General features: G+C 34.5%; 1 protein-coding gene across 1 annotated transcript; it reads right to left on the bottom strand.

The window, feature by feature from the left end:
• Window positions 1–4,091: 4,091 nt before the first annotated feature.
• On the bottom strand, window positions 4,092–18,843 carry LOC140743601 (RING finger and SPRY domain-containing protein 1). Its single transcript, XM_073075015.1, has 10 exons — window positions 18,668–18,843; window positions 16,814–17,001; window positions 13,984–14,164; window positions 13,290–13,463; window positions 12,276–12,483; window positions 11,442–11,701; window positions 9,819–10,036; window positions 8,761–8,902; window positions 7,260–7,375; window positions 4,092–6,366 (listed from the first exon to the last, which is right to left on the bottom strand). The coding sequence occupies exons 2-10, from the start codon at window positions 16,996–16,998 to the stop codon at window positions 6,279–6,281; spliced, it is 1,572 nt and encodes a 523-aa protein (XP_072931116.1). The 5' UTR covers window positions 16,999–17,001; window positions 18,668–18,843; the 3' UTR covers window positions 4,092–6,278.
• Between the last annotated feature and the right edge of the window lie 931 nt (window positions 18,844–19,774).

Genomic DNA, 19,774 nt, shown 5'->3' with positions numbered 1-19,774 from the left:
AGTAGACCTAATTTGTAATATATGGTTGCTTTAAAGACGTTATAACCGGTTTGGACAGAAAGCAAACAGCGTAAAAGCCGATAGCGTCATGGGCCGCCATTTGTGACGCTAAAACAGAACAGTACTTCAAATATAAAATATGTTATATTTTTTTATATTTAATAAATAATGAGTAATGTTTATATAAAAAGTCAATTGATTTACATAGCATTATTGCTTATTGCCTGAGATTAACTTATAACCAATTGTGATGTGAGGAACGCATTCTCTTAACGGTCGGATAGTGTGTACTTGTGATTTGACATAATAATATTATAGCAGACATAATTAATAATTACACAATTGTAATGATCTAAACTGACTCCAATATTGCAACAGAGTGTGAAATCACACTCCCATGTAATCAATTTTCTTGCTTAGAAAAGGTAAATGATTTATCCCACAACTTTCAATAAACACATACTCGTGGATAATTTAAGTAATTTGGGATTTTAATTATTTTGTCATCCCTATACGTCAATCATCATGCCGTGTTATTACATAATTAATATCTTTAAAAAAACATAATATGCATTTTGTGCAGTAAATAGCTGATCGTAATCAACTTATACGTATATGATATAATTATATTTACATAATAAAAAATGAACCAATGTGTCAGTGACCTTGCCATTATACAAGCCATTACATATTCCGTGATGCATATTCTTTGTAAATATATTTTTTCACCTAAAATAGGTACAATTTAAATTTTATCTTTTTTCAAATGTTTTTTTTTGTCATATTTAGATAATACAAATCCCAATTACTCTCGATTATAGTGAGAATAGTATGCAAATGACCCTGATGTGGTAAGGGTTCAATATCCAATATCACGAGTTACTTCCCCCAGTAAACAATTATAAAAACTTATACCATGTTAAAGTCACAAACAATTGCAACGATATACCTAGAGTAGAATACCAGATAACATCTAATCAAGATTTTGTCTCTGTAACTGGACTATAATTTTTACTGACTCTGACATTAGAAATTGTAACCTAGAATTAAAGACAAATGTGCAGACGAAATGCTGGTTTGTAATAAAATGATAAATTAAAAAAAAAACATTCAAAACTAACTTGTAGGGGCTTTTCACTCGTCGGATTATTATACATTTGGAAATATTCTTAAAAATCAAATTGTACCTAATATTTATTTCTTTGCCTTATTTTGTGCATACATACAAACAAACAGAAGCTTTACTACAAGATCGATAATTAATTAAATCAACCATTATGTGAAGAAAATCTTAAAACATTAGAGTAAATAAATAGCAATAAAAAAATGACATGAAAATGACAAATTATCTGAAATATATCGAAATAAAAATATGTAAAAGTAGACATTCGATTTTGTTTTATGTTCGAGATATTAAAAACAATGTATACTTATTCCGCATTCAAAAAATTTAATGATAATATTTTTGATATTCTACTTATTTCTAATTGTTTTCGCAACAGACTAGTAAATACATATGTTTAAAGAAAAGCACTAGCACATAGTCAACGTGTATATTATATAATAGGTATATATACCCAGCTAGAGTGTACTCTCCTTACCATCTTAAAGTGAAGTAAATATCGATTTCTGGATTCGATTAACATAGTTACAATTATAATCAGAAGCATTAAAATATTTAGACAATAATGTATAAAAGACAAGGTGTTAAAAAATATATTTTAATATATCGATTTAGTACCATATAGTCATTATGTATGAAAATACATTGCGTGTATAATAATTGCGCCGAAACTTAGTGTTTTGTTGAATGCGCCTACATATAATACCACTTGAGGGCGCTTCGTCACCATAGCATCCGTCTGTAATGTAACAATGAAGATTCGATTTTGAACAGCAATATGTATACAGCATCACTGACAGATGAACATTTGCTTGTAATGTAATGTTAGAATCTTAATTGTTACATTACATGTAAGTGTTTCTTGTGAAGGAGCACTCTGGGAAGCGAAGCGAATAAATCACCTTGATTTAGTAACAAAAGAAGGCGCAATAATATAAAAAAAACTGTTCATTAAATGCACAAGATCCTATACTTTACTTAATAAATATCTTTCGCCTTCTAGTTTCCGCACATATAAAATAATTCATAAATACTCGTTGTCAAAGAAATATGTAAATATACAGATCGACGCGCTCCGTCGGGCATTAATGAAACAATAAAGCTTTTATACCAAATAATAAAAAAACTAAATAAAAATCTTTGAAAGTTACTCTACGAACATGCATGATGTACTTTTAAAAGTAAAATTTAGGGAACCTATCCTTAATGACATATTATAAATTTACACCCACGCATACTCTTACCATCTAGAGATAATTACAATGATATTAGAGAACAGTCCAGGATTAACAAAGTCTTGTAGAAGGCCTCACCTTTGTAGATCGAGCTACGCCAAGCCATGCCATAAGAGAATATTCCTTGTCATACAAATACATTATTTTAATCTTAAATTACATAACGTGAGACCGTAGAAAATGTATATGAGAGGCATACACTACTACATTCCCAAAGCATCAAAACATATGGAGAAGTTACTAACATGTAACGGTCTTAATAGTAATCTGCTCGCACTTCGAAAACTTTAAAACAAGTGTGATGTTTTCTTTGAGTTTTACAGTAAACTTCCGAATTTTAACATACTTACAGCCAAATTTTAAGCATTAGTGAATTAGCAAATTGCTGGTATAACACATGTGTTAATATGCAGTGCGGTTATAAGTTTGTCATGAGTGTCGCAACGCTTTTACCCTCTAACAAACTTGAAGTTATATTACGATTGATACCTACATGCAAGTGCCGTCTGCATTATTCTGTGTCTTACTTACATCGAGGATACATTTTATCGTAATTATAATACTTGTCGGTATTTACTAACAATTTAAATTGATGTAACATACCTTATTTATAATTAGATAACACCATTACATTCAAGTTCTCTAAATTTCCATAATAACAACACGATCCACTACCCTTATTTAAAAGAATTTTATTATATCAATCTCCAAATTGTATTTTCGTGTAATTAAAATTTAATTTTTAATTTAATCATTAAATACGTTATAATATACCTAACATGTGATATACCACCGGCAAATTATAATGAAAATCTTAGTGGGTATCTACAACCAGTTTCGTGCAGGAATTTATTTATATCCTGTGCGCATATCATTTACTTTATGAACTATAATAATTAAAGTTAATAATAAACAAACAGAATGTCAAAAAATAATTACTAGCACACTGGGATGAATCGTATATACGGCAAAATGTAATAAATGTATAATCCCTTTATAAATATACAATTTGCACATAAACAGTATACAGTACGGAAAATATTAAACTATAACACAAATTTAGTACGGGTTAGAAGAATATTGAACACAAACAAGATAATAAAGCCTTATTATAGATTTCTTATAATGAGAACGATTACAAAGTTTTAAATTAATATACATAGATTGGGTGATTTCTAATTGTAATAGTTATATAATTATTATTTACTTTGAAGGAAAATTTTACTTTATGCATTTGAGCCAGAATTATGACAACAAGTAATATAAAATATCCTCATGACCCAAACATATTTAAAAAGTGGATTTAGCAATACATTACCGAAAATTAAACAGTCATAATATATGAATGTAGTAACACAACTTCATTACCTATAGACATAACAAGCAGAAACTTGAAACAATCCAGCAGCATTTAGCGACTTGAAAAAATAACTAAATTTTATAAAGTATGTGAAAATTGTGATTTGTAAATACCTTTTCGAGAAACTTAACTTGCTATTTTGTTAAGTTATTCAATTCAAAGTATTGAACCACGCTTATGGGTAAAGCTTTCAGATTTAACTGGTATTTTTATAAGATTATAGCAAGCGAGCATGCAGTCCACTTGATGATATGTGATCACTGGCGCCCATGGACATCTTTAACTATAGTCGTCACAATTTAATAGGCCCATTTTGACACATGCCATCCTAATGTCATTAATGTCTTTAGTGGGCAGTTTACGTGGGTAAGTCTTTAGTGGGCAGTTTACGTCCACGTGACGGCTACAGTTTGCGGCTACAAAACATTCGAAAAAAACCATAATCGATTTACTTTCAAATAATCGAAACTTAGAGTTAGTAATAACTAATTATTTATCTCATTTCCATCGTAACAACAATAAAACAAACAAGACTTTGTTTCTTAGTGAATGATAAAACAAAAAGAAATACGGTTTACGAGCAATGCTTTATTGAATTTTCTAAACATGATTAAATTTTTAAATTACGCTAGAATTTATTTTTTCTCCTTTTATTAAATATTTAGATGATTTTGAAAAATATTAAATAAATATTCTGTTTACAAAATATTAAGTAATCTATGCAATATGATGTGGGGTTGTAATCGATTTGTCGTAAAAATCGGTTTCTTTGGTTATCGATTTGTATGTTACATGCTTAGAGTCTAGCGATGGCATGTGTCAAAATGGGCCTATTAAATTGTGACGACTATAACTCCTTATAGAACAAGGGTTCCACTTGATGCCGATTACACATGCGTTTATATCACTAAGGACTGAGATGATGGCCTCATAAATAAGTCAGTTAGCATCCACACCCTTCCACCGAAACGCAAGACCTGCTTTACACTAGATACTAAAGCAATATAGCTTGGCTTTGCTTTGGCGATGTTTCGCTAGAGGAATGGCCGCCAGCAAGGGCAAATGTTAAGAGCTTTTGTGTTCTGGTTTAAGGGTGTGGTAAGGAAAACATACTTTTCCGACGCGTTTCAGCCTAGCCCTCAGGCGCATCTGTTGCCGATCTCAGGTAGGAATATCTAATCCTATCTGGAGTTGATTACGGATCCATGGGCAGCAAAAGCCACTTAACATCAGGTGACCTGCATGCTCGTCTGCTACTCTTATATTATAAAAACACACAAGTAGAGCAGCCCAATCGTAAAGAACGTAACAATAATATTATATTATTGTGCGTTTAAATAAATAATACCCACTTTATTGAACACCGAACGTTAACAATAAGTATTGTTGCTTTTGGAAAATGTTTCGAATAATATATGACAAGCTTATACGATAAATGTTTCTATGTACTATATACGCATAACACTTAACAACAAGTACACCATTTATAAGTTACCACATATAAATGTATCATGTCATGTATGTTCTATCATTTCATAAAATTTAATATACATACATATAATAAAATATTACAAGTAATTGATGTAATATATATTATAATATATACTTTATTGTTGGGATTTTTCTAATTACATTATATTGTCGAGTCACTATATAGCAGTGAGAAATATAATTTCACTTATATTTCAATATTCAAGCATATTTTTCACTTGAATGGTTTAGGAACAGACTACACTGTTATTTTGTTCAGTAAAAATCTTGTGTCATCATCTTCCATACTTAATAATGCAGGCAGAGTATTACACCTCTCGTCTTACTTCGGTTATGACCACGATGTTAAATATGGTAGTGATGAAAGATGGTGATGTAATATAGGCAGTATTAGTATTACTTTATAACGTTATATTTACCATAAAGCATTCTTTAATGAACCATATGCTTGATTTTAAGAATCCCAATCGGTTATCTGAATTCAATACCATCATGGCATCAGTATTTAACTTGAAATGCTGGTTAGTGATTGACAACATTATTAAATTAATTCTTATCTTATTTTTATGAACATTAAAGAACTTAATTGATGACCTAAGTGATGATTTTTTACTAACAGTCATTTCCTAAATTGATCTTTACTATTGATAGGTGTTTTGACATGTACAAGATAAAGTGCGTTTAAGTTCTAATATTAAGATTATATTAGGGAATCCATTTCTATTTAATAATGACATAACTGTTACTAAAATTCACCTGGATGTAAATGCTTATATATGCAGACAATATATATAATAACCCTCGTAGCTGTATATAGATACTGTTGATATAATACGATAAATATTATAAATACACTGTTAATATACATATAATCTTATACATACATAGGCTAGCCAGCCAGGGAACATTTAAATTCATATAATTACACCTTTCGTTGCAGGCAGCAAGTGGTTATACATTTCTTAGTGGATCTGCACATGTATATGATGTCTGAGATGACGGGAATGTATAGTTTGCCCTGGAAGTGCACCGCGAGGGGGTGCAGCGGCCAGATGTTGCAGCACGCGTGTCAGGCGGTCTCGCGGCGCACGTTCAGGATCGCGGAGCGGCACAGCGGACACTCCTTCAACTGCGACGTGCACACTGAACAGAAACCCCTGAAAAGTGGACACAATCCCGTCAGTTGGTCTTTTCAAGTTCCCGTTCGTATTGCAAAATAATTATAGTTAAAAGACTAAAAAACACGCTAAAATCGAACAAAGTTAATTCTGACAATCCTTATGAATGGGACAAAATTTTTAAAATTGTGTATTGTCATCGTTTCTTGATAAGTGTTGAAAATTTTAAATTGATTGAACCGTTCAAAATGGGTAAAAATTGAGTTCAAAGATTTCTTTACATACACACGTCAAGCTAATAAAAGCGTGGTAATGACAGCTTTTCACTAAAAGCATATGAAAACGTAAACGATACATATAACGTAATAATAGTAATTAAAACTTTCGCCTGTTCGTTTGTTGCGGCTAATCTTTCAAAAGGTCTGGACACAATATGCTAACGGACCCTTTTACCGGCAACTGCCTTTATTAAAAGTAAAAGTACCATACGAGTATGTTACTCTTTATAACATCAGCCAGTCGACGTTATAAGGAGTATTCTAGATCCGGGTCTCTAGTATTCTAATCTTATATTTATATTTTTAAATGGGAGTGAATTTGCAGAGCGCAGCTCGTCTTCTCTTCCATATGTAAAACATTATTTTTCTAGATCAATCAGGCTGTTTAGTTATGATCGTAGGCCAGGACAAATCACTATACAAATTGAGGGAGCGCAGAAACAACATCATATTTTGCCGAGCCTTATATCGGAGGAAAAAGTAACATTGCAACAGACGTACAAGTCATACGAATACCCTAACTGAACTACCTACCTAATGACCTACTTAGTGACATAAATAAAAACTTACTTAAAGATCTTAGAGCATGTGTATGATTTAAATCCAACAACAACAGTGTCATGCATTACGATAGCGGTAAAAGCATCATCTCACCTGTGGCCACAAGGCTCGAGGATGCAGCAACCGGTGTCATCGAAGCAGAGCGTGCACGAGTCCTCTCTGAAGCTGGCGTGCCTCAGTTGTTCCAGATAAATCCTTCTCGGCACCACCTGGTGACATTAAATAATAAATATAATTAATATACACTCAAAGTACTTTTTTATAATAAGGGAATAGCAGACGAGCATGCAGTCCACATGATGATAAGTAGCCCATGGACATATGTAATCAACCCCAGATAGGATTAGTTATTACTACCTGAAGTCGGCCACAGATGCGCCACTACTCCTGAGGACTAAGCTGGAACGCCTAAGAAAATTATGTCTCCCTTCAAACCAGAACACAGCTGCGCTCAACACTGCTGTTATGAGGCAGAAATAGGTGCGACGGTGGTGCTGCCGGAGTCGAACCACAAAGGGTTTTACCACCTTCAGAATACACCGCGAGCCGCTGCATAATGCGACCTATATCCCTAATATAATATTTTTCTTTTATATTTTCCTGAAAAAAAAACTGAGATCAGAAAACATGCTTTTTCCCGTTGATGTAGTAACGGTCATCTATCTGTTTTTTCAGAAAAATATAAAAAAAAACAATATTTAAAAATACTAGTACAAACACTCTAAAGCTTAGAACATTATAAAAAAAAACTTAGAATTACATAGAGAAGCGGTTTCTAAAACGGTTTAAATATTAATTACGGTCCCCTGTAAACCTGCGTTTTTGACATGTCGCTTTATACGTAGGGACCGTCAATATAAAATCGTAAGGGTAATGATTATGCTAGAGACCAACGCACAGCCGAAACCACTCAACCTAGAATCCTGAAATTTTGCACATAGGTTCTTTATATAGCACACTAAGAAAGATTTTTTATAAAGTTCATCATAGTGCGTCATAAAGTTATACGCGGCTTTTCATTTGCATTATTATCAAATTAATGTGTTTATTCGTACTCAGATTTCCACCCCTAATGGGCTAAAAACGTTTGTGAAAGTTTATATTGTTATTGTTTTATTTAATAATATACGCGCACGAAGTTGTGGGAGAATCCTAATGAGCAATATAACTATTGATAATTGTTTTTACTATGATATTATTAAACTGAATATCGAGATTAAGGGTTGGCTCTCCCAAGCAAAATTCAAAACTATGTATTCAAGTTCTTTCATTACTTTTAGGGGGCGGCGAAATTCATATATATGAGGACTTTATTTACCATCAACTTCTGACATTTCAGACACTGGATACTTATTTATTAGTATAGGAAGAGTTTTTTTCGTCAATCTATTCCCAAGGAGAGCGACAAATTCTCCACCTAAGCAAATGAAAAGCGCGACCCCAATTACTTATATCTTATTGCACAAATTGATATATATATATTAAAATAGAATAGAGCAGCGCTATGCACTGCTATTATTACGCACATAGTTTGGTGGTTGTATCTCCTACATAACTAAATGACAAATAAATAAAGTAGATAATCTGTTAGTACCTTCTTTTCTTCATCAGTGAGTTCTCCAAACTCGTTGAAACTCTGATAGGTCCTCTTAGGTGGATACTTGAATGGCACGTTGCCGAAATTGAATCGGCACTGTTGGAAGGCCATGAAGCTGGCTGCCGCGAAGAAACCGTGTCTGTAGGAGGAATGAGAAATTGTAATAAAATTTGTTCCATATCTATCATCATCATCATCAACCATTACTTTTCCAGTGCTAGGTACGGGTCTTTTCTCATATTGAGAAGGATTAGGCCATAGTCCACCACACTGGCCAAGTGCGTATTGGTAGATTTAACATACATTCGCAGGTATGTAGGTTTCCTCACAATGTTTTCTTTCACAGTTAAAGCAAGTGATAATTAATTTCTAATACGCACATAACTTTGAAAAATCAGAGGTGCGTGCATAGACCTGTATTTGTTTTGTGATATGTGCCTGGGATTTGAATCTCGGACCCTTCGATCAAGAGGCCGAGTTTCTAAAGCACTAGGCTCTCACTGCTTTAATAATATCTATCTATATAATATAATATAACTATCTATAATATTGAATAATCTTGTGTAAATTGATATAACGACTACAAGAGAATCCTTGTTATTGGAAACAGTTTTTGTATAAATGAAGTGGTTAATCAGCCATTGAGCATGCTATCCACCTGACGTTGATAGTCGCTAATGCTCGTGGAAATCTGTGACTTACTCCATATAGAACAGCTGATCACAGACTTCTGAGAATCCAAGATAGTAGTCTCATAAAATAGATGAGTCAGGGATTTCATCCAGCTGTTTTTTTTTTATTATATTGAAGTAGAAAACGAGCAATCAGTTCACCTTAAAGAAGTGGTTACTGCTGCCCATAATAATCAATCCCGGATAACATTAGATTCCTACCTGAGGTTGGCAATAGATGTGTCGCTACTACTAAATTGGAAAGCCTAAATAAGCAGCCTAAATAACCACACCTTACCACAGCAGCGCTTAATACTTAAAACGTGTCAATTCTAGCACAAGAACACTTTAATAAGGAAACCAAATAAGGAAAAATGCACTCACTTAATAGTATTGAATATCTCAGAGCATGTATGAATCCGATTCCCGTTCTGATAGAAGATGGCCTCCCTCTTGTCGATGTCCATGAGACAGCCGAGCACGTCGCCTTGCTTCCACGCGGCCACGGTGTTAGACTTAGTGGGCTTAGCCTTGTACCAGACGAGTCGCCGGCACCCGTCGTACGAGACCGAGTACAAGTCGTCCCCGATACCATAGCCTTCCTGTGAATGTAATTGTACAATCAATTATGGTTTATTTTTCTACACTCAAAGCTCCAAAGTAGGTTTAGAAAACCAGTACGGAGTCCTCTTGATGGTAAGTGGCTACTGCCGCCCATGGACATCTGTAATCAAACCCAGATAGGATTAGATATTCCTACCCGAGGGCGGCCACAGATGCGCCGCTACTCCTGAGGACTAAGCTGGAACGCCTCGTAAAAGTATGTCTCCCTTACCACACCCTTCAAACCAGAACGTAGCAGCGCTTCACACTGCTGTCTTAAAGCAGAAATAGATGTGGCGGTGGTGCCGCCGGAGTCGAACCACGAAGGGTTCTACCACCTTCAAAAATCACATATGCGTTGCGCTTTCTAAGGACTAAGGGCGATTTTAATTTACACGTTTCGTGTCGGACCACTGACGTGCCGCTGCAGTACAGTAGCCGTCCCACACCAAACGCATAAATTGAAACTGTATCTGCCATGCGTTTGTATGCCCGTAATATTTTAAATTTATTTGACCGCAATTAAGCCATGAACTCTGACGAACAAACATTACTGTTAGTGCTCTTGTTGAAAACCATCAAACAGAAACAAAAACGACACCCTCGTGTAAGAGCATCATCGAAATTTTCGTTAACATGTAATTTTGGTGGTTTCCATAATCTATACCCTAGTTTAAAACAAGATCCTACCATTTTTTTAATAATTCAACAATATTTTGACGAATTGTACTTGAATTAGTCAAAACAAAAATTCAGCGGCAAGAAATTATATTCAGATATATGTACTATAATCTCACGTCTAGTCACTGCACGATTCAATAATGAAATGTACATTAGGAGTTTGCAACGTTTGCAACGACAAACGCACCGCTTCGGCACTGCCGTTCGACACGAAACGTCTAAATTGAAAGCGCCCTAAGGTTGTCACCTCATATGTGATTCAGTGTGTAATTCAGTTGCATCCACATTCTCCTGTATCCTAAACAAGAGATTACAAACATCCAGATGATAAGGATTGCAAGCAATAGTTGCACTTTATGTACATAAAAAAGAATATAGTAAATACAGGAATATTTATTTTGAGTACAACAAAGTATTATTGTGAGATTTCAATCTCCTATTATAGGTAGACTGACTTTCTCAAGGGTCGCTGAAGTATATCCTAACTAATATTGTAAATGCGAATGTGGGTTTGTTTGTATGTTTGGAACATCTGCACGCCTAACTTCATGAATTTTACATTAAGGTATAAATTAAAACCTCTGACCGTGAGTAAAACCATGGGTAAGAGCTAGTAATAATCATTACATAGTACATTGATTGGGTTCATAAGCTAGAAGCCAGCTTAAACTAACATATAATCCACAACACTAATAGTGTAATATAAGCATATGCAAGACTCACATGATTCAAGAAGTGACTGTTCTTAGTTGCCCATCCGATTTGCATGACCCCCGGTGTAATGATCTCCGCTTCGTAGTACCAGGCGCCCCCGTCCACTTGGAACGTGCACCGCACACTCTCGAAGGAGTAGGAGTCGCAGCGAGCCTCCAGTCCGTCGCAGGATATCTTCAGATATTCACTCACGTCCTTGTTGTTGAGTATGACGTTGATGTTCGACATGTCCACCTCTTCGTACGACAGCTTCCTACCCTCGACGATAACTGTGGACGAATAACTTGCTTTAATGTTTGATTAGAGTTATAGAAATTGTTGATGACTAAATCAATGATGTTCACTACGGTTGCTATAACTTTTATAGCTTACGGCACATTAGGTAGGTACATTAACTTTTCGATTTTGATTGCTACGCTTTCATATCTACCTACAAAACCGATTGTCATGAAATTGTATACCTACATTGCCAGGGATCCAAAAAACGACTTAGGGTACCTTTTCCCCTTAATAAAAGTACTGTTCCTGGGGGATAAATAAAAACAACTTATGACCTGAGACTAAGAACCATTCTCAAATTATTGTTAAGTCTTCGACCTTTGACCATTGATAATATAGAATTATTGCTTGTGATCACGAACTAAGCCGCAGGTAATAGCATACATCTACAATGCTTTCCAGCGTACTCCTCATGGGTAACGTTGCATCTGTGGTGAACCTCAGGTAGCAATATCCAATTCTATCTGGGGTTGATTGTAGATGTCCATGGGCGGCAGTAGCCATCAGGTGGACTTCACGCTCATCTGCTACTCCTATATTAGAAATAAAATAGAGAACACTTACACACGTTGTCGAGAGCCCATTTGGCACAGAAGCCGACCTGCCGCCACCAGTAGTTGTCGCTGTCCGCCATCTTCTCGAGCTCCAGCAGCGGGTTGTTCTCAGACGCGTCCAAACGGCTCTTAATCTCCAGTTTATTCTCTGTTGTATGCGCAAACTTCTCTAACGCGATCAGCGCGAATAACACTATGCGCGGGTCCACCCGCCTTTCCTGAAAACATAGTTTACAATTTAATGTGGCCATACATGAAATTCAAAATTCAACCAATAAATAATTTGTAGTTTTATTCATGTTAAAATTTTAACCAGTCAAATAGGGTGAGGAGATGAAATATTTTAAGACGAGAACAACTTTGTTAACACCTTTCATTTCACATAGAGACATACTTAACGCCAAGAAAATGTGTCTATCTCTAGTAAAACAAAAGGAACACACTTTCTACACACACAGTCCCACACTAGGATTCCCTATTTTGCCATACACGTAATGTAATACACAAACACTCTAGACCCAGAACAGATTTCTAAATTTATCATTTAGGTATCTGTCTGGTCGGGGATCGAACCCGGCACTATGTGCGTCAGACCGGTGAGGTGACCGCTCCACCACTCGAGTCATCAAGTAGAAAATAACTCGATAACAAAATATAGTACAATATAGGGTGATGAATTCCTAAATTAATTGTTGTATTAACCATAGATAAGTATAGATATCTCACCGACTTCTAATATAAGGAAAACATTAAATGGCTGACACATAAGTAAAATGACTGACTGTTTTCCTATTACGTCTCCGACGGTTATGGTGTGATTTACAATGCCGACATGTGCAGTTAAGTGGTGCAAAAACAACAGGAAATCGAAGAAAAAGTACAGGCATTATTTTCAAATGCTCTAAGAACTATTTTTTTTAATATTTGTCAAACACGCAAATAGAGGACACTGACTAATTCAATTGTCAAAACTGGTTACATTTTCTTGTTAGGAGTGTGTGATCTTTCCTAATACGGCACTAACCAGGAACGCATAGAGATAGTTAAGGATGTGTCCGGTGAGGATGGCGATGCTGTTGGGGCCGGCGAGCTTCTCCGCCATGCAGCCGAGCACCACGCATATGTTGCGCTCCACTCGCACGTTCAGCTCGCCCATGCTCGCACGCTCCAGCGACACTTTGAATATCTTGTGCATCAGCTGAAATCCACATCGTATATTGCAATATTATATGAGGCTGGTTGAGGTGAGGCTGGTTGAGGTAAGGCTGGTTTGAAGGTGGTAGAAACCCTTATGGTTCGACTCCAGCGGCACCACCGCCACACCTATTTCTACCTAATAACAGCAGTGTTAGGAGCTGCTGTGTTCCTGTTTCAAGGGTGTGGTACCCCTACCACGACAAGACAGACTTTTTCGAGGTGTAGTGTGTAGGTAGTCCTAAGGGGTAGCGGTGCATCTGGTGGCCGACCTCAGGTAGGAATCTAATATTATTTAGAGTTGATTACGGATGACTGTGTAAAAGTTTTATTTCTTTAGTAAAATTGAATTGGTTCACAACTCACAAGTTTGCGAATTTCACAAAGATGAAGTCAAGAATAATGGCAGATCCGAGCGTCATAGGACAGCGATTGGATACAACCCTATGAAACTAGGGTGGCAACATGCAGATTGGAAATTATGATAGTCAGTGCCACTAATAACATATGTAAATTTTACATACCCTAAGTACTAAATCCTTGGACGGTAAGGGGCAGTCATCTAGTAGGATAGTGATGGCGGACGGGCCGAACGGGTCCTCGAGCGGGACCACGTTCACCATGGACGTTACCACTTGGATCCAACCCTCCTCTGATTCAGCTATCACGTGTAGTTTCACCAGGCAAACGGGAGATTCTTCTTCACTGAAACAAAATGTGGAGACATGTGCTTTTATCACACAAAAAGTATCAAAAATAAGTGCTTCATAATATCTTTGGGTGATTCTTAGAAACAGAGGGTCTTCGTCTTATTCATATGAAAAACGGTTTTTACATTTTAATAAGTGAAAGCAATACTTTAGTGGTAATTGTAAGTTAAAATGTATGTTTAAAGGCCTTATTAGACCACCCAATTTTGAGGGACCCTAACCCTAACTAAGAGTGGTGTAATAAGACTTAGGGAGTTAGTGTCCCTATTTAGGGCGATCGGATCATCCCGATCTGCCTAGCTCCCTAAGCGCCCTGCAGATTGGGTAGTGTAATAACGTTTAGGGCGGTTAGGGAGCTCAGTTGCTTTTGCTTTTGTATGTAAGGTGTCACCAAATTCAACAAGTGTTCAAATTGTTCTGCACCTACTCTGAGATAATTCCTTAAATCTCCCGGTTCAAGCACGCTAAGTATTTGCATATTTGAAAGCTTTTCACGTAACTGCAAATACTCTTTCACCCAGATCTTTCTCTTCTTTCTTTTTTTAATATTTGTTATTGCGAGCACGGTTGTCACTGCTACACAACTTTTTGAAGTTTCGATACTGACGACGGCATAATGTAAAATGCGACAATACGTTTATCTCTCTAGACATTCGCGTATAAACTGAGTTAGGGCCCAATTTGCAGAGAAGTGTAATAAGCGCCGCACTAACTAGGGTACACGCCCACCCTGGATGCAGGGCCCTTCATATCGGGTTGTGTAATAAGTGTTTAAGGCTAATAAGTAATCCCAATACTTTGTTATTTATAGTTTATATATATTTAGTAAAAAAAGCTCACCCATAAAAATGAGTTGAAGACCCACTTTTTCGAAGTATCCCCGCTTTACACTTTTTAAATTGTACAACCAAAGCATCATATAAAAAGTGACTTGTCAAGAAATCAACGATGCAATCTGTATAGGAATGCTAGCTTGTTCAAACAATAATTATTTGCAATTCGCTGAAGCAATTTAATACAACATCCCATTATATCATTTGTTTCGTCGTCTTTACTGTCCCACATCCTCGACAACGCTCAGACGTGCAAGTTTTCATGAAGTTTTCTATCGCCGTTTAAGTAAGAGATGATTAATTTCTAATATACACATGAAAAACTAAAAGTGCTTGGGTTTCGAAACTTAGAGCCCTGGTTGAAAGGCTGAGTATTTAATTTTGCAAACTATGGCTCCATATAATTGTTTGTACATATAAAAATTAGTTTCACACAGCTGATATTTTGTCAATTTATTGGTATAGTCTTCGCCAAACTGCTAGGCCGCTCTGAAGTTATTGCGAGCAGGTGGATCATACGATTTGCTATGGCGACGCGATTCATTTCTATATTCAGAGCGGACTAGCAGTTTTACGCGGACTATACTATTTAACAGTAATGATAAAGTACTACTGCAAAGATTAAGAAAAGGTACAAATACATGTTTTAAGCGCCTCACCACAATAATACTAATTTATAAAAATGAATATGGCACTCTGTAATCTTTTTGTTGTTGTTATAATGAACTTTGGACATTTTATCTCATTGGGCATCTTTCATAGCAATAAAGGTAAACAGAAATTATCACTGGAACAGCAGCATAATGGTTTATATGACTCGCAAATAACATTTAATAACATAGATTAAATGTTTCGCAATGCAGCATGGATACAAGAGACACCAGTACTATGTATTGTATATTATTTGGAGGTCAGATAGCATAAAAATATAAGTAAGATTTTTCTATATACGCTATTATTATTTCGAGTATTTACTGTTATTTCTTTGGTACATATATGGCAATATAATTGTACAGTCTTTAAACTACTTTATGCATCATAAAATAAAATGATACTCAATGAGGAAAAATATTAAGTATCTTTTAAACAAGTATTATCAAACGAAATATTTTCCTAGAATGAATGTACCGACATGTACATTTAGCAGGGATAAGTTCTCTAAAAACGCAAATTCTGAAATTGCAAATCACAGTTATGCTGAGGTCATAATAGAAACACTTCACAATGTAGCAGGTGCATTTCTACTAAGTTAGCGAGATGAGCACACAAACTATAACATATTATTATGCATATATAAAATTAATGTCATGTTATCAGGTCATTACAGTCGCCCACGCCGTGATCGCAATTCCACTGCAAGTTGCAACTAAGTGCATATTGAAAACTAAACTTTAAATTTATCTTAGTAAAACATGCATTCTTCTCAATTCTTTCATTATATTTTTATTTTATTGTTAAATTGACAGTACAACTGTTATGAATATAAATGTTTTATTTTTTTATATTTAATATATTACCCTTTAATATTATACAAATTTTATCATTGGGTAGGTCAAATCCATGTAAAGTGGTGAACAAATGTTCCGACTGGGGAGGTACCTACTTCTAGTCTTCTAGTGGACTTCCTTAGATGACTACCTTATGATTGACTACCTTAGTCCTTAAGAAGAGCATTGTGTCTGTGATCAGCTTGAGGTAGGACCACTGGTTTATATGTATGAGTTGCAGATGTCCATATGTGTATATTATTAAAAAAACAATATTATAAAAAAAAAAACAACCATAAAATAGATATTTGCAAGTGTACATACTTGTCAACAAATGTAGATATGAGGGTTAGCATCTCAATGATGAGCCGGTCGACGATAACAGATTCCACCATTTTGGGCATGCGCACACGAGGCTCCACTCCTTGCTGAGACCGCGGCGAGGGCCTAGCTGGCGAGTATACCTCTGTGTCGTTCGGTGCCATGTTTTTGCACCAACAATGACCCATTACCTGAAATATTCAAAGTTTCATTATAAAATTTCAATTAACATTCAGAATTTAATGGAGAACTCTCAGGAACTTAGTGTTGATCATTTTAATGTCTTTACTATCATCACCATGATACAGGGGAACAATTTAAACTTGAAATATTTACAAAAATAAAATAAATTTGCATAATTATTTGTTTAAAAATTTTTATATGTCTGCTAAAATGATTTTAATCTAACTATTAGGCAAGTTTATTTTTATTTATTTTTTATATTTAAAGTTTTAAATCTCTTGTAATGTTTAAGCATCAATATAATGGCAGTTATTTTAAATTTTAAAATATAATTTTATAAATGCAGTGGAAGAAAAATAATATTATTATTTCAATGTAATAATTAATGTTAATTAAATTTGGTTACCAACTAAATCAAGACTTCAATTAATGAATTTAAAACTTGACTAACATTTTAAAATTCCTTTAAATAGGTATAAAAATCTGTCCAAAACTGGACATTCAGGAATTAAACGTTTTTCAATTCCTCGTCATTGATGATATTTATTTATTATTATTTAATCAATATAATGGTAGTTATTTTAAAATACAGAAATATAGCTTTATTGAAATATACTTAATTGCATAAAAGCAGTAGAATATAAGTGTCCAAAATAGTGGCATATACGTTATATCAACTAATATTAATATTTGAAACTGATATATATTTAATGTTCAATAAATTTGATTACTTACTGCAGCAGGATTTTACTTTATGATTTAAAACTTGACCACACTTGATCCACCCACAGTTGACTTTAGAGGCAACAACAGTATTGACTTGAAGAAATTCAAAACTCTTTATTATATTCATATGAACTTTCATTCATCTAGATTAATGCAAATAAGCACATAATAGGAGTGGACAATCTACTAAATTGAATGAGATCCTTTCAATCGGTTGAATGAACCAATTGAATTCATCTCTTGCACTCTGAATTGCATAGGTTTGCACATACCTAACTAAGATTAGCCACATATTATATAAACAACAAGTTCACAGAATGTCTACTACTGCTTAATGCTACTGATACGGATTCATGTTATACATGATTATATGCAAATGTAACTAAAACAACAATTTTTGACTTAATATGAATATTAAACAAACATTATCAATACCAGAGTTTTGACAAATTTTAACTAATTCATTTAATTATATTCACATATATTGAAAGTTTTTTTATATTCCTGAGTATTTACAGAAAAACTAATCAATACCTTGCATTTTATTAGCTCTGCGAAACGCAAACATAAACTCTACTAATAATAATGAGCTATAAATCGATTTCCCAAATCCGTACATATATCTGAGCGATATTGGAAAGTTCGATGTATTGTCGGTTATTCGAAATTATATAAAAGTGTGTACAAATTGATGTAAAATGTTATCAATAAAACTACGTATCTACTTTAATGGATCGATATTCGCCGTACTTGTGTTATTAATGAGCCGTGATTGTGATCCGAGTATGACCCGTCTTCAAAGTCAAATTGATTCTGGATTGTTGAAAAATACTGTTCATTAGGCAACAAGTTTCCAGTACTAACAGTACATCAGCTTAATAATACAACAATGAACACGTCGGGCACTACATAACATCTGGTTTTAAATTAATAAAACACAATACTTACCAGAACTCACTACTCATTTCTTAAACAAAAATAACTAAAACAAAAAATGCACGCAAATGTTGAACTCAAACGAAATTATCTAAAGATTGCATTTTTGTAAACAATCTCAAATGAAAGATCTGAATGCGTACGCCATAGGTTTGTGAGTAGCATACAAAATGTCAAACGGCCATCTATCTTTCTAATGTCAAATAGTGGTAAGAAAAATTGATGTTTATGGTTATGCTAGTGTTGCAAAATGTTGTACGAACCGTAGATATAAAAAACATGATCTATTTATTTAGAAATATTTAATGTTAATATTTGTTTTACTGTTTTTGAGATTTGTAGTAATGCTTATACCATTATAGAACGAATTAAAAAAAAAAGATTTTATTACTTAAAACTGACGAACGTGACCTCTGTCGGCTAATGCAAGAATTTACGTAGTATACGTAAGTTGGTAGTCTGTTCTGTTCATTATCATTATTACGTCGAATACGCATGCGCGGTTATTATGATAAAAGAGCGGCAACTTTCAAAAATTATTTTATAAATTCAAATGTTTCGTCAAACTTTTGAGATACAACGTATTTATTTTTAGCTTTCAGCTTTCAACCGCTGCTTGGTGGTTAGAGATTTTTATTTATCCATCGAGAACGGCATTTTTTTCGGGATTAAAGGTACTTTATGTTCTTTTCTGAATCCCTGAAATATGGTGTGTACATAAATTTATGACAATCAGTTATGCAACTAAAGGGTGAAAGTGTAGCAAAGAAACAAATTCGGCTTCGCATTTTGTAATATTAGTTAGCATGTACGTATGCATTAGAATGGATTTAGTATTTTTGTTTTTTAATTATTTTTTATAATTTAAAAAATAGGTATAAAATAAATGTAAGTACTTGACGAATTTGTTATCTTAAGTCCTCAAGCTTTCCCCAAGCCAAGAAAATGTCATGACGTGTCACAAGCTTCGATCACTAATAAGAACGTCACAAGTCACAATTCACGTGTGCCCTTGATGTATGAAATGCCCATGTCAATCGGCATATTATATATTTATTTTTAAATGCTAGCGACGATGTCAAGCGTAATTGAAGGCTGTTTTAAATTTTAGCTTAGATC

This window comes from Epargyreus clarus, unplaced genomic scaffold (assembly GCF_041222505.1).
Source record: "Epargyreus clarus isolate Ecla_fem2 unplaced genomic scaffold, WU_Ecla_fem_2.2 ptg000007l, whole genome shotgun sequence".
NCBI classification, from domain to species: Eukaryota; Metazoa; Arthropoda; class Insecta; order Lepidoptera; family Hesperiidae; genus Epargyreus; species Epargyreus clarus.
The sequence above is the reverse complement of the archived record's forward strand: the minus strand, read 5'-3'. Positions and strand labels throughout refer to the sequence as shown.

Coding starts and splice junctions, on each gene's coding strand:
- LOC140743601 (XM_073075015.1), bottom strand. CDS start 16,998: ATGGGTCATTGTTGGTGCAAAAACATGGCACCGAACGACACAGAGGTA. Junction 13,464..13,983: donor CCAAGGATTTAGTACTTAGG/GTATGTAAAATT, acceptor TGTGGATTTCAG/CTGATGCACAAGATATTCAA. Junction 6,367..7,259: donor CTCGAGCCTTGTGGCCACAG/GTGAGATGATGC, acceptor TCCACTTTTCAG/GGGTTTCTGTTCAGTGTGCA.